Raw genomic sequence first — 16,936 nt, 5'->3', positions numbered from 1 at the left:
AAAGTACATCACTTGTATAAGTGTAAAGCTCCGAGTTTACTTGCATTTATTGTTGGAAACTTATGCCATGGCTTGTATTCGGTAGTAGTGTTTAAAAGAAATATTTGTCAGGCAAGTATATTGTCGGATTGATTGTTTATTTTGTACCAGCTTGAGGCCATGCCAAACTAACAACTACAACAACATCAAAAAAATGGCACAAGCACACACAAAATTGTTTTGGGTACTATATATTTGCCAAATAGTGTTGCTTAAATCCAAACAGACTCACACACACATACATAGCTGTATATGAACATATGTATGTGTGTGTTTTGCAGATTTTTTGCTCTTTCTCTAGGTAGTTGTGTGTTAGTTTACTTCGTCTATATTAGTTTGACGTCTTGTTAGCTTATATTGTTTGTAAATACAATTTCGACAGGGATAAGGTAAATTGAGACCTTTAAGCAGACGATAAGCAAGGTATTTTCTCACCCCTTTTACGTATCCTCAAGGTGTCAATCAATATTCGCCAGACTGTTTTGTCAGCTAGATGACAAATATTAAATATTTAATAAAGTATTTTGGTTATGTAGACATTACCAAACTTCATTGAATTTAACAATACTTAAGTTGGGAATAAATGTTGCATATTTTTAGGCTTAGCCCAAATTCTAGGACTTGGTGAAAAGATAACTGTTGCGTACCAAAGGGATTGATTGAGCGTACGTAAGGGATTGAGTCGGAAGTCTAAAGATTGGCATTAGGATCACCTTTTGTGTTTGGTTGGTTGATACATGCAGGAGGATTCGGATATATGTCTTAAAAGTACGAAAAGTACTAAATAGTATTAACGTTGGTATTTAAGGAAGGAATAGAGCTTGAAATCTGAAATTTGGAGTGAGAGTCTTTAATGCTGTATATCATAGACAAACTGAAGCATTTTTCGAAATTCCAGCAATATGTGTACCAAAAGTACTGAAAAGCACTAAATTTGGTACCATTTGGAATTATGCGAACGGAAATCTTGAAATTTGCTACGAGAATGAATTTTTGGAAGTGGGATTGATGTAAGGATTGTTTGGAAATGTGTTCTGAGTGTAAAAACTGGACTAAATAAAAATTAATTCACAAATATAAAATAAAATAAAAATAAAGTCCCTTTTCGGTGAACGAAAGAACCTGTTATTTGAAATGTTGGTATTGGTGGGGAGGGATATGATAAAGAGTTAAGCTGAGAATACATAAAGCGCTTATTTGGGTGGCTTCTTCGGAAATGAACAAATGAGCCTAGGGACAAAATCGAACTAAGTCAACCTAAAACTCCTTTGTTCATCTACGAAGAAGCCAGCCGATGACTTAAGCTAACCAAATATGAGCTTTATGTATTTCCAGCCTTAGAGTTGGAAATTCATTTAGCAAGCGAAGAAAGGTACTAAATTGTACTAATATTTGTGGAAATTAGCATTTAGGATTAAGAATTAATGTTGGTTTTGAAAATGTTAACTAAAAGTGCACGAAAAGTACTAAATAGTACTATATTTGGTACAATTTGGTATTGAGTGAAAAGATATTGCTAGAAATCTGAAATTTTCCTAAATGTGTACTATAGTTGTACTGAAAGTACTAAATGATACTATATGTGGCATTGGGTGAAGGGATAGAGATTCAATTCTGAAGTTTGATATTAATATTACTAATGGTTACATTGTTTGAGATTTGGCAGTGGTTTGAAATTGCGTCCTACATTTGTACCAAAAGTAGTAAATGGTAATAAATTTTGAATTGGGTGAAGGGTTAGGGCTGAAATCATCAAATTTTATATAAATGTCACTGTCAAATTTGGTTCAAGTTGGTATAGGTTGAACATATAGTGATTGAAAATCTCAAATTTTGTATTAGAATCGCTGTTTATGTGTAGACTGGACATATGAAGGTGGTTTCCGAAATATGTACTATAATTGTACGAAAAATGGTACAGTATTTGGAATTGGGTGAAGGCACAGAAATAAAATTCTGAAATTTGATATTTAGATTACTATTAGATTATTGTTGTTTGAAAATGCATCCCTTATTTGTATGAATGTACTAAATGGTACTAAATGGGTGAATGCATAGAGCTGGAATTCTGATATTGAGGTATTTGTTGGTATCTGGGATTAAGGTATAGGTGTGGTTTTTTCACATACAATGGATTTATTTTCTTTGGTAAATTATAGTGGAATTTGACATAAAAGTATTTTTTATATGACGTCAACCTTCAAACATGATGCTGTGTTGGAGATTTTGACATAAACTCACAAAAAGATAGACGATCAAAAATCTACTTTGCATATGTCCCATGATATACAAAAAGAGACATAGCCTGTTTGGCAGGTGGGAGATAGAAACTCTAACGATCCTACATTTACAAATTTTGCCAGAGCCTTACCCTGGCTAGGCAGAACACCCTGATAACTAAACTTCTCTACTTATGTTATTAATTCATTTATTTTTATACCCTACACCACAAGGTGGTCAGGGTATTATGTCTTTGTGCATTTGTTTGTAACAGGCAAAAGGAAACGAGATAGACCCATAGTTCCTTTTGATGATCTGCATAGAATCACATTCTGAGTCGATTTATGCATGTCCGTCCGTCTTTCCATATATTTTTGTAAACAAAATACAGTTCGCATATATTGCCCTATCCAGATGAAATTTTGCACAAATCATTTGTGTGGACCAAGGACGAACCCTATTGAAATTGGAGATAATCAGTAAAAATTTAGATATAGCTCCCATATATATCTTCGTCCGATTTGCTTTTTATTATGCACCAAACTCGTAATATCAGCCCGAATAGTATGAAATTGTGCACATACATCCAAATTAGGCCTGAAAATAAGTATGCCCTATTTTATCGAGATCGGTTCAGATTTGGATATATCTCCGAATTTAAAAGATACAAGTGCTTCGGCATGTTTAGTCCTTTGAACTTTAGATTATAATTATAGCGTGTATGTTGAATTCTCCCATTAAAACGTTTAATTGTTATGCGGAGCTCTACTAAATTAGCAAAGTGGTGTAGGGTATCATAAAGTCGGACACGCCCGACTTTAAGACTTTCTTTACTGGTTTTAACCTACATCACAGAGTGGTAAAGATATTATGTGTTTGTGCATTTTTTTTGTAACATGGAGAAGGAAGCGACATAGTCCCATAGTTACCAATAGTTACTTTGTTCTTAGTCGATTTATGCACGTCAGTACGTCTGTCGATGTATTGTTGTAAGCAAAATGCGGGTCGCATTTATTATCCGCTTGACATTGACAAATTTGAAGAAAATCGGCTCGGATATAGCTGTAGTTCCCATATATATGTATAATCCGATTTGGGGCTGAGGTCCGTCACATGTGTAATATGCACTTCACAAGAATGGTATTTGGTACCAGATATCAGTTACCGCTCAGAAATACCTTTGTTAAATTTTATTGATATCGGACCAGATTTGGATATAGCTACCAAGAAAGTACACCAATTTTCGTGAAAATCGGTTCAGATATATCTATAGCTCCTATATATATATATATATATTTTATCCGATTTGGGGGGTTTATGCCCGTCACATGCGTAACATGCACTCAACAAGAATTATATTTGGTACCAGATAACTATGGAGCTCGAAAATACCTCTGTTAGTTTTTATAGATATCAAACCATACATATGATTCACCCGATTTGTGTTTTAAGTCCCTTACATGCGTAATTTGCACTCCATAACAATGATATTTAATACCGGGCATAAGATGCGCCTCGAAAATACCTCTGCCAAATTTTGTCGAGATCGGTTTAGATTTGTATATAGCTTCCATATATATTTTCATCCGATTGTACGGTTATCGTTCATCATATATATAATATCAGAACGAATTGGATAGATTTTTTCATATTCAACCAAATTTTACCCTTTGGTGAAACTCATTCCGGTATATCTATTGCTTCAATATAATATAATATAAACTTTATCGAAGTCATACCATGAAGCAATATTATTTTGTTCTTAAATTCGCATTATATTATTTTTTGTTACGTGAGCTCTACTAAATAAGCATAGTAGTCTAAGGTATCATGTAGTATAGACCCTGACCAACTTTTGTCCTTTCCTTACTGGTTTATTTGTGGCTACTCCATCTCCAGCAAACACTTAGATTTTAATTCCAACTACAACACTCCGCAACAATGGTCAAATCTTTCTTCCTGTGATCGACAATTTCTCTTTGGCTGTTTGTGGCTTTTAAATATTCTTGTCCATTCAAAAAATTAATCCAATGTCGATATAAATTTCGGAGGAATTGTATATTTACCACAGAAATGTAAAAAAGGCGATTTTTCAGAAGCAACAGAAAAAAATTCTCTTAAGGAGCTCTCTACGCCCACACCTTCATATATTGGCATAGGTGTTATTCTCCTTAATTCTATGGTTGTTGTTTGTTGAATCTCACCACTTTTTTGTTAGAAATCAGGGATCACAAAGAGGGGGCTTTAAGTCGCCAAAATATATTCTTAAATTCTTGAAACACATATCTACATCTACATTAACCGCAATTTTACTCTTTGTTGTGTTAAAGATGTTTACACCTGCCTTAAAAGCTTCTAAAGAGTTATAATTGAAAAGTTATCAAAACGACATATTAACCATTAAAAGCCCATAAATAATTCAGAGAATTTTCAAAAATAAACTCAATTTCTTTGCCGCAGCATATGTGTTTGTGACAGCCAAAAATATTGTCTACATTTTGGGGGCATATAACCTAAATTTGTTAGCAATTATAAACAACCTTGGGGCCAAATGCATAATTTATGAAAGAGCTAAAACTTTGTGGGCCAAGTCAAATTTCTTAGGATATTTAAGAGGAATACATTTAAGCCTTTTAAATTTTCTTGCAAATATGCAATAAATTGTTGTTTAAATTCCTACAATTATTAACATGTAGAACATCACCAACACACACACTCTCTAAATAATAAATAACCCTTCCATTTTGAAGACTGATGTTGACATTTATCATCATTTTGCTGTAACTTTTGTCCTCTTTGCCACTTAAAATGCTCAATAAACTTCATTGAAACTTAAGATGAAATGAAGAAGCAAAATTCGATGGAGAAACAGAAGCCGATAATCATTAGAGAAACTTCTACTTTGATTTCCTAATATGGGCGAAGAGCCCAGTGCAAAAACATAAACAAAGGATAAGCAGAAACTTCTTGTTAACAACACCATCCCGCCGTAGCTTCCTTAAAAGACTGGCAACAACCCTAAGCTATTACCAAAAGACAAACACAAACACATTGACATCGTCAATTCAAGGCCTTGTTACTTACTTCAGACCATTGATGGCGACGTTTAAGAAAACCACTCATCCTTAAGTTTTTTAAACACTTTTCAGAGCTGATATAGACAGACAGGCAAAGAGTTGGAGGGAGAGAAAGAGAGCGAGAATAAAAGGACCTTAAATAACACATACCAACAAACACTTTAAAACATCTGCTGCTCGAGCCGTTGGCGTTCGTTGCTAACATAAAAACTTCTGTGGCTGATTGTATCTCTGATAATGATGATATATCTATGTTCACAATACAACAACAAAAAACACACACACATCCACACTAGAGGCTATAGGATTGATGTATCTTCTACTTGGGCCTGTCTTCATGGCAACACAAGACGAATTGTAGGCCATTGAATAATGATGGTGGTTAAAAGGAAATGGACAAGGGCATAAAGTGGAGCCGTAGGACAAAACCAAACAAAAAATCAATTTCCCACATATGTCATTGTGTTTGTTTTCACATATACAAAAACACACACATGTATATACACACATCTAGACATAAAAGAAGTGTACATGAATGTATGGCCTTTTAAGTTAATAGAAATGTTGTTGATACGTACAAGAAAAAAACAGGATATACTAGTCATTCCCTTTAATATACCCTCCCCCCTTCACTTACCCCCCTCTCTCACTCTTGTGTTAAATATGTAAAAGTAAAAATGACAGAAAAAGGACTTAAATATATCTTAGCCCGGGGTCACATCAACATTCAATGAATGCACAAACCTACATTCCAACATACAAAGCGAAACATATCAAAGGCATGGCAGGGCCATAAACAATATACATCGATATACATACTCGTACATACGTATATATGTACATGTAACGGAAGTGGAAAAAATAATAAAAATCCCTAGACCAATAACGTAACGGACAATATAGAAATGTTCACATCTATGTTACATGTTACTTATGGATTTACACATTTCCTCCGTCGACATGGGCCGATGTAGTTTGGGGCAATAATTTATTGATTTCAAATAATAAAAATGGAATTAAATTTAAGAAATTAATCTCAAAAGAGTCTTAGAGATGAAAAAAAAAACAAAAAAGGGGGGATAATTAATTTTCGGCAAGGACAAGACATTCGGCAAGAATGTGAAAAGGACTTAATTTTTGTAGGTCATAGAAAATAATTTATTTTTTTCATAACAAATTTAAAAAAGCTTATGAAAATTGAAATATTTTGGGTCAATTAACACAAAAATATGCTACAGGCAGTTGTAGGAAGTTATCGCAAACGAGGCAAGAAATATGTTTTTATACCTCCACCATAGTATGGAGGGAACATTATGTTTGTCATTCCGTTTGTAACACTTCGAAATTTACATTTTAGACCCCAAAAAGTATTCATATTTCTATGTCGATTTAATGATGACCGTCCGTCTGTCCGTCCATCCGTCTGTGGAAATCACTTAAGCTTCCGAACGAATTAAAGAAGGTTGATAAATTTTTACTCAAAAGTCTGCAGGACTTTTGATATTTAAAAACAATTGTGTATACTGTTCCAGGCCTTCGTATAGCCCCTAAATATCGGTGCCTCCCTATATTCGGTGTTTTGATGATTTTAGCTTCATTACTCACCGGAATTGTTAAAATTTCATATTTGCGCATCGTAATGACCTTCGTATAGACCCCAAAATAACGGTAACTCCCTATGTACGGTATTTTTATTATTTTCACAGAATTTATAACGAATTCTATTTTTATTTATTATTTGTTTATTTATTTATTAATTTATTTTTTGAAAATTTCCAAATTCTTTCCAAATTTTTGGCAGTAAGTTCGGTCGGGTCGAACTTTGAATACCCTCCACCATTCGGAACGAATTTGGAAATTTAAAAAAAATAGGCATTGTTTATCATAAGCTATTACCATATTCAAATCCGAAACTTGAAATAAACGGTAGCTAAAGTCATCGGAGCTGTCCGAAGACATGGACCTGCATAGACAATTTTCTGTCACAGGCTGTAGCATCCATTACGAACTTCAAATACTACATCTCAAACAATTTCGGTGGGTATTGTACCTAAAATCTTCAAAATACCGCATATAGGGAGGTACTGATATATGGGGCCTATACGAAGGCCTGGACCTGCATAGACAAATTTCTGTTACAGACTGTAGTTCCCATAACGAATTCTAAATACGTAATTTGAAACAATTCTGGTCAATAATGACGCTAAAATCATCAAAATACCGATTATAGGGAGTTACCGTTATATGGGGGCTATACGAAGACGTGGACCTGCACAGACAATTTTCTGTCTTAGGGTGAAGTATCCATTTTGAACTTTAAATACCAAATTTGAAACTATTCCGGTGAATAATGCCTCTAAAATTATCAAAATAGCGAATATCGGGAGGTACCGTTATATGGGGGCTAAACGAGGACTTGGACCTGCACAGACAATTTTCTTCTTAGGCTGTAGTATCCATTTTGAACTTCAAATACCAAATATAACCTAATTCCGGTGAATAATGTCGCTAAAATTATCAAAATGCTCCATATCATATCCTCCATAGTATGGTGGAGGGTATAAAAGTTAATATAACCTCCATAGTATGGTGGAGGGTATAAAAATAGTCTAGAGGAGTTAAATCACACCATTTCGACGGACAATTGACCAGTACGGTAGTGTAATAAACTCGCCTCTCAATAAATGTTTCTTTCACGAGCTGTGTGGCTAGCGGCACAGTCTTGTTGAAATTACATTGCAATGTTCTCGCAATTTAGCTACACCAAACCGACGATTCTGCTTCAGATTGAATACCGACGATTTTGGTTCTTTACTAACCTATTGAGCTAAAAATGAGCTTCATCGCTGAACAGAATTTTTCGATAAAAAATGGATCTTCGGCCAACGTTCCAAAAGCCCATTCAGCAAAATTTCTGCGTTGCGGTTAGTCGTTCGATTTCAATGCTTGCACTAACTGTATTTTGAAAGGCTTCACATTTAAATCCCTTTAATCCTTCCGTAAAAACTTCTACATTGTTGAGGAACAAAGGCCAATTCCCGAGAATTTCATGCCAAACTATTTTTAACAGCGCTTCATATTACTCTCTGCTACAAAATTCTACTTTTTCAATAATTACGGAGAATATCCTGGAAATTATGATAGTAGAGCTAAAACAAATAATGGCACGTGTATCGGCGTTCTGAAGGTTTACATCGAAAAGTAACGAAATTGAGGGGGAAGGGGGGGGGGGGGTGATGTAATTGGACATTTTCGGATTAAGACTCCTCGGAATCTGTCAATTTTATGTGTATATTGTCTTTAACAATATTGCGAATAAACATATGAGGAATATTTTGGTCGAACATTTTAAGCCATCTGGGAGTCAAGAAAGGGATATTTTCGGTTCTTTTTTATATACCCTCCACCATACTATGGAGGGTATATTAATTTTGTCATTTCGTTTGTAACTCCTCGAAATACTCATGTCAGACAGAACAAAGTATACATATTCTTGATCAGCATAAAATTCCTAGACGAATTAGCCATGTTCGTCTGTCTGTTTGTCTGTCTGTTGCAATGACGCTCTCTTTCGAACAAATTGAGATAGAAGGCTAAAATTTTGCACACATGTATATTTTGCCAGTAGGCAGGTTAAATTTGTAAATGGGCCATGTAGGTCCACGTTATCATATATCCCCCATATAACGGTACCTCCTGATATTCGGTATTTTGATGATTTTAGCGACATTATTCACCGAAATTGTTTCGAATTTGGCATTTGAAGTTCGTAATGGATACTACATCCTAAGCCAGAAAGTTGTCTGTGCAGGTCCACGTCTTCGTATAGCCCCCATATAACAGTACCCCCTATATTCGGTATTTTGATGATTTTAGCTACATTATAAACAGATTTTTCTTCAAGTTTCGCATTTAAATATTGTAATAACTTATGACAAAAGTTGCCTATGCAGGTCCACGTCGTCGTATAGGCATTCGGTTTTTTAAGATTTTAACAGAATTTTTAACGGATTTTATTTTTATTTTTTTTATTTATTTATTTTTTTTTTTTTGGAAATTGCCAAATTTGTGACAAATGGTGGAGGGTATTAAAAGTTCGGCCCGGCCGAATCCGGCCAAAATATTATAAAAAAAAATTTTGTAATGAATTTTTACTATGGTCCTTAGAAGATTTCAATAGTCTAAATCTTACCTAGAAGCACATTTTAGGGTTAAATAAATACTTCATGTGATTTTATGCAAAATTCTCCAATAAAACAAAATTCTAGAAGGATGACGTCAGAGACAATGAAAATCGGCCTCATCGAAATAACGGTTTAAGACCCTAGGTCCCTTTGTACTATTTGGTCCAACCTACGTTCACCGTATTTTATTATCAAACTTAGATCGAGTTTGGAGATGGGCCATATAGGTCCACTCCTTCTGGTAGCTCTTCCTCAAAAGGTCAACATTTTCAGAGAAAATAAATTCCTTACAGAACATGAGAGAACCATACAATTTTGCATTGCAAAACCTAATATTTTTATGAGTGGTAATTTAAGTGTAACAAGTTAAAAAGCAGTAAGTTCGGCCGGGCCGACATTTGATTACCCTTCACCATCTAAAACGAATTTGGAAATAAAATCCTTTAAAAATTTTGTTAAAATTTTAAAAATACCGAATATAGCCGTTATATTGGTGCCTGTACGACGTGGACCTACATAGGCATTGTTTGACATAAGTCATTACCATATTCTAATTCGAAACTTGAAATATACGGTGAATAATGTAGCTAAAATCATAAAAATATCGAATATAGGGAGGTACTGTATATCGGAGCTATGCGAAGTCCTGGACCAGAATAGACAATTTTCTGTCATAGGCTGTAGCATCCATTTCGAACTTCAAATACGACATCTCGAAAAATTTCGGTGGGTATTGTCCTAAACTCGTTAAAATACCGAATATAGGGAGGTACTGATATATGAGGCCTATACGAAGACTTGGACCTGAACATACAATTTTCTCTCTTAGGCTGTAGTATCCATTACGAAACGTCAAATAACAAATTTGAAGCATTTCCCGTGAATAATGTCGCTAAAATCATCAAAATACCGAATATCGGGAGGTACCGTTATATGGGAGCTATATGAAAACGTGGACCTACATGGCTCATTTTCGAACTTAACCTGCCTTCTGGAAAAATAAACATGTGTGCAAAATTTTAGCCTTCTATCTCAATTCGTTCGTGATTACAACAGACAGACAGAGGGACAGACAGACGGACAGAACGACAGATGGACAGACGGACATCGCTAAATCGACTTAGAATTTTACGCTGATCAAGAATTTTGTTTGGTCTGACATGAGTATTTCGAGGAGTTACAAACGGAATGACAAAGTTAATATACCCTCCATAGTATGGTGCAGGGTATAAAAATAGAATATATCGGGCCACACCTTCAGCCCACTATATCTGGTACCTCACGCACATTTCATTTTCAAAAAATGATCACATATCTTATATAAAGTAAGGGAAGTAGACGCTACAGTCCAAATCTGAGACGATGTAATATTTATATCAGACTCGCTCAGATACGAAATGGAAAATATTGGACCATTCCTTCTTTACCTTCCCCATGAAGGGGCAACATTTTGAATAACCATAACGCAAGTCTAAATATTTCTAATGAACGAACATTGGCTAAGGATATAAATTTGTCGGAATCCCATTTATAATTTAGAAATCGCTTACTGCACAAAATTATGGCCTTAAGGTAGGATAATCATTTTAGAAGCGCTCCAAACGACTCTGACAAATTTCTAAACTCTAATTAAACTATTTTGAGGTCGAGGGCTAAATTTTTGGGAACTAAGTCGTTGGTCGAGGTTATGAGTACTCAAAGCCCTTTTGAATTATTTATCTACTGACCTAATTTTGTTAATTTATCCTATGCGATCAATTACATTGCGACTCAATCCACACACGTATAAACATACATATTACCTTCTCGTCTCCGCTGTGTAATACACATATTAACCTAATTAAGAAATTCTTCGAAATCTTCCACTAGCAGGCAATTACTTAAATCACTTTGTTAAACAAATAAACGAAATTATTTTACTGTGTCTGGAAACTTTCAAGGTAAAAGTTCGGTTTGATTTATGTTTTAATTGTTTTTTCTTTCTTTCTTCTTCTTCGTTTTTTTTTTTTTTTTTGTATTGCATTTGCCTCCCATTCTAAAAATATTTCTTTTTTTATTTTTTAACTACAAAAAGTAAAATTATCGTTATGTCTTCTTTTTATTTTACAGATTCTGGGAAACCGATTTGCGTACGGTACGCAAAACCAATCGTTCTACTATGCGCCAGCGGCGTGGTGGCGGACCGGGAGCTGGCGGTACTGGTACATTCCGTGACAAATTGTTGAGGTAAGTAATTTCAAGTTGTAGGTTATATACCAAGGCGGGAGTACATTTTGAAAGCTTTTTATGAGAGGCCCAATAAAAATTGGCAAAGGGGAGGGTTCCAAGTTGTTTAAAAAAAAACGATTATTGAGAGTAGAGAAAGGAATCTCATAGCAGACAGGTTAACCGATAAAATAATTTTTTTGGGAGTTTAAAATCAATTTGAAATATGCCCTCTATGAAAATTGTGGTTTTTCAAGATATTTCTGGAAAAACGACTGTAAGGCAATTATCACATTGGACTTTGATATTATATTTTGGCTGGCTGACCAAAAAAAATAATTTTCTTAGGCTCTTGAAAAAAAATGAAAATAAATGGAATATGTCCTCTGTCAAAATTGTGGTTTCCCAAGAAAATAAAAAAAGAATCTATTAAGAAATTCTCATTTCGGACTCCATTATCCACATTAAATTTGGGTTTTCAAATTTCGTTCATTAATAGTAAAACATTTGTCAAAATGTTTTCAAATACACCTTGACAAAACTATGTGACATTACAACAAGTAAAAAACATTAAGTTCGGCCGGGCCAAACTTTTAATACCCTCCACCTTAGGGTAAAAGAAACATTAGAAGAAATGTGACAAAAACCATAAAATTACCGAATATCGGGAGGTACCGTTATATGGGGGCTATACCAAAACGTGGACCTATAATTACAATGTTTCGCTACACGAAATAGGACCCATTATGACCCACAAATACCAATTTTTAGACAAATCAGTGAAAAAATGTGGCAAAAACCATAAAAATACCGAATATCGTGATGTACCGTTATATGGGGGCTATATCAAACCATGGACCCATGCATGCAATGTTTCGCCACCGGAGCTTGAACCCATTATGACCTACAAATACCAATTTTTAGACAAATCCGTGAAAAAATGTGGCAAAAAAAACTAAAATACCGAATATCGGGAGGTACCTTTATATGGGGGCTATACAACAACGTGGACCTATACATGCAATGTTTTGCCACACGCTCAGGGACCCGTTATGACCTACAAATACCAATTTCCAGACAAATCCGTGAAAAAATGTGGCATAAATCATCAAAATACCGAATATCGGGAGGTACCGTTATATGGGGACTATACCAGAACGTGGACCGATATTTCTCATTTTCAATACCAACCATCCTAGACACAATGCAAATAGCTCTGCTAAATTTTGGCGCTCTACGTCAGATAATGTGGGCTGTATCGTGGTTTCAACAGACAGACAGACAGACGGACAGACAGACAGACGGACATCGTTAAATCGACTTAGAATTTTATGCTGATTATGAATATATATACTTTATGGGGTCTAAGACGAATATTTAAGGATGTTACAAACTGAATGACAAAGTTAATATACCCTCCTTTCCAAGGTGGAGGGTATAAAACAACAACAACATCTGCATCCAGATACCCTCATAGAAATGTGTACCATATTCAGTCACCTGTATCGATGGCGGAAATATTTTCAATTTCATATTTAATCAAACTAAAAGGGGGCTACATGCATCAGTGGTGCTCTCAATTACACTTACGTACAATAATATTTCATGTGAGTATACGTACAGGGTGAGATAAAAAAACAACTGCAACAAAGTCAAACGCCATAATTTTCACATTTTTTTTTTAAATTTTATTGAATGAAAGCAAAAGATTTCGGAAATAGCATCAAATTTTAGAATAAGTTTAGATTTGTTCGAATTGGTCACCTTCGGCACGAATTATGACCTTCAAACGGCAAATGAAACCGTCACACGCTGCCCGAATGTTGCTCTGCGGTATTTTTTCCCATTCTTGGCGAACCGCTTCCTTGATCGACACTTTGGTATTTTTTAGTGCCAACCTTGCTTTTCAAAATACTCCAGACACAATAGTCCAACGGATTGGTATCCGGAGATTTTGGTGGCCATTGTGCGCTGCAAATGAAGCGAGGAACCTTATTTTGTAACCGTTCTTGGGTGGCGTGTGCTGAGTGCGATGGTGCTGAGTCCTATTGGAATGTCCAAGGTCTGCGGTCAAAATGTCTGCGTGCCCAAGGCTTTAATACACCCTCCAGAATATTTTCGCGACAATATTCGGCATTTATTCTAATGCCGCGGTGAAATGAAGCGAGGGACCTTAGTTTGTAACCATTCTTGGGTGGCGCGTGCTGAGTGCGATGGTGCTGAGTCCTGTTGGAATGTCTAAGGACTGCGGTCAAAATGTTTGGGTACCCAAGGTTTTGATACACCCTCCAGAATATTTTCGCGATAATATTCGGCATTTATTTCGATGCCACGGTCGATTAATACGAGCGGAGAGAGACCATCGGCTGTTATAGTGGCCCACACCATCACCATGGCCGGCGCTTGAGTTATGGTGGCCAACCAAAGGTGCACATTTTAGCTGACCTCTTTGGCAAGTAAATTCGACCATTTTGTTTGTTTACAAACTGCTGGACAACGAATGTTTTCTAATCGGAAATAATCAAATTCGGAAGTTGGCAACATTCGGCCAAGCCAAGCAACTCTTTAGCTCTTTTGAGTCTATTTTCTTCCTGTTGCGGTGTAAGTTCTTTCACTTTTTGGAATTTCAATGGTTGTACACCGAGCTCATTTTTCAATATTGGCCGAATGGAATATTGCGATATGTTGAGCTCACGAGCTATTTTTCGGCCACAGCGACGCGGACGAGTGGCTTAGCTGTCGGACGAGTGGCTTAGAAATGAAAGCAGTTTGAAGTTGGTTGCAGGTTTTCCTTCTCACACTGCATGTATGTATCCATGTATGAATTTGTATGTGTGTGCATGAGCATCATATGTATGCTTGTATACTTCGTTTGAAAAACGTGCCGCTCTGCCAGTTGAAAGGATTCCGCAAAAACCAGAAGCCTCAACAATGTAACAAATATCAATTACTTGGTGCTACATAATAGTTTTATACATATGTATAGAATGTTTATGTGTGTGTGTGAGTGTTTACATAGCACACACACTTGCGTTGGCACCCCAACGCACATACACTCGCACATAAACCACACACAGATATCGTGTAATAAGATTAAATTTTATGTTGCATGAATGTTTACCACAGTTATTATTACTGACGCTGTTGTTGTTGTTATTATTATTCTTTTTATTATTATTATGGCGTGTATTATTGATTTGTATTTGTTTTTGTTATTGCAACTAAATATAATTGATTACAGGGTAAGCGGTTGTACGAGTAGGTGTGTGTGTGTGTGTGTATGGAGGCAGTACATTGTTATATTTAAAAACACTGACATGCATTTAATGAGGGCTCTATAATTATTTCATACATACGAACACAGCAGTTATGTTCGTAGCCATGTGGTGACAAAATGCCCAAAGGCTAGCTAAATGCTCCCTTTGATTAGTACCATTGTTAAATTATCATATCAATTTACATAACGCCTCAGGTGTTTCATAATTATTTCAAACAACAACAACAACAGCGGCAATAACAACAAATGGCAAAATGATTTAAACTTTGATTTTCGATTGAATAACAAAAAATGTTAAATTTATTATTATTTAATTTCCCTTTAGCGGTTATCAAGGTCTAGAGGAACATCGCAGCCCTGAGATGGACAGCGTTTTGGAACAAGCTCTAAAAGAGGCCGAAGATGATGTTACCTTCAAGAAGGTGAAGCGAATGAGTTATTCTAGCAATGCTGCTGGAGAGGTGAGTAAGAATGTTGAATAATCATCAAAATACCTTGTAATTTTATCAGAGAGCAGATTTGCTCGTTTCCCTCGGGAGAGAAATTTTTTTACGGAGTTTACTATTCACTCTTATGTTTTTTACGGGAGCGCTTTCTGTACTGGTACTGGTTATATTACTTAGTGGGTGCACTCCTCCTTCTAAAATGGCAAACATATGTTTGAAAAATTAGAGTAGGGGCAGAATAGCTCTAGGAGCGACATCGAGTGGGAGAAAAAATAGTTTTCTTATTTTCGTGTGTGTGTAGGAGTTGCTGCGGTTTGAAAAAAAAAGAAATGCAAAAAAATACAAGATCGAAATGACAACACATTTTAATTCGAGTGCTCGAAAAGAATGGAATCTACTCATTTTCGAGTATTTTTCCCCATTCTAGAACGAGAAGTACTAGTTATATTACTTAGTGGGAGCACTCCTCCTTCTAGAATGGGAAAAATACTCCAAAATGAGTAGATTCTACTCTTTTCTAGCAATCGATTTTTCCAACAACTCCACTTATATGAAGTTTTAAATGAGTTTAACGTGTAGGGATATATCAGAGGGAGAAACATATCTATATATAAAGGAACGTCGTTTTAGTTGCACTATTTATAACTCAAACAAGTAAAAAAAAACATAAAGTTCACCCGGACCGAACTTTTAATACCCTCCACCATTGGGTAAGTAAAACCTCTTTATGAAAAATTACTGAATTCAAACATGTTCCACTTTAAACTTCAAACACCAGTAAGATCGTTTTTTTGTTTTTAAACTTTTCAAAAAACCACAAAGTGGGTGAGGTCGTTATATGGTGGGCCACACAAAAACGGGAACCTATATAGGCAATTTTATACTTTAAGGATTGTCATCTACCAAATATTCTTAAATATCAAATTTGAAACAATTTCGTAGGTAAATGTGGCTGGGATTATCAAAATACCGAATATCGGTGGTATCGTTATTGGTGTTATCGTTATATATGAGCTATAGGAAAGCGTGGACCTAAATATTAAATGTTCTGACGCCGGAACTAGAACCCACTATAAACTACAAATACCAATTTTTGACAAATTCGTGGGAAAATGTGTCAAAAATTATCAAAATACTGAAAATCGAGAGGTACCATTATGTGGGGGCTATACGAAACCGTGGACCTATATTTACTATGTTCCGTCTCAGAAGCTAGAACCCACTACAAATACCAATTTTTCGAAAAATCGGAGAAAAAAGGTAGCAAAAACTATCAAAACGCTGAGTTTCGGGATATACCAAAATGTGGGGCAATACCTGTGGTGAGATAAAAAAAAAAACTGCAACAAATTTCAGACTGCTGTCATTTTTAAGCCACTCATCCGACAGCTGTAAAAATTATTCCAGTGACAGCTCATTATATTGTTTACAAGCGAACAAAAGCATTTTGGTGACAATTTTCCAATAGAAAAAAATTATTCGTGATGG

General features: G+C 35.5%; 1 protein-coding gene across 1 annotated transcript in view; it reads left to right on the top strand.

Annotated features, from left to right (window-relative positions):
* Positions 1–16,936, top strand: part of LOC101891108 (uncharacterized) — a 130,882-nt gene that overhangs the window by 105,899 nt on the left and 8,047 nt on the right. The window contains exons 10-11 of the mRNA XM_059130046.1: positions 11,630–11,746; positions 15,328–15,463. Of these exons, the coding sequence (XP_058986029.1) occupies positions 11,630–11,746; positions 15,328–15,463 (253 nt within the window). The remainder of the gene's footprint in view (positions 1–11,629; positions 11,747–15,327; positions 15,464–16,936) is intronic.

This window comes from Musca domestica, unplaced genomic scaffold (genome assembly GCF_030504385.1).
Source record: "Musca domestica strain aabys unplaced genomic scaffold, Musca_domestica.polishedcontigs.V.1.1 7, whole genome shotgun sequence".
Classification (NCBI taxonomy): domain Eukaryota; kingdom Metazoa; phylum Arthropoda; class Insecta; order Diptera; family Muscidae; genus Musca; species Musca domestica.
This window is presented reverse-complemented; position numbering and strand designations above follow the sequence as displayed.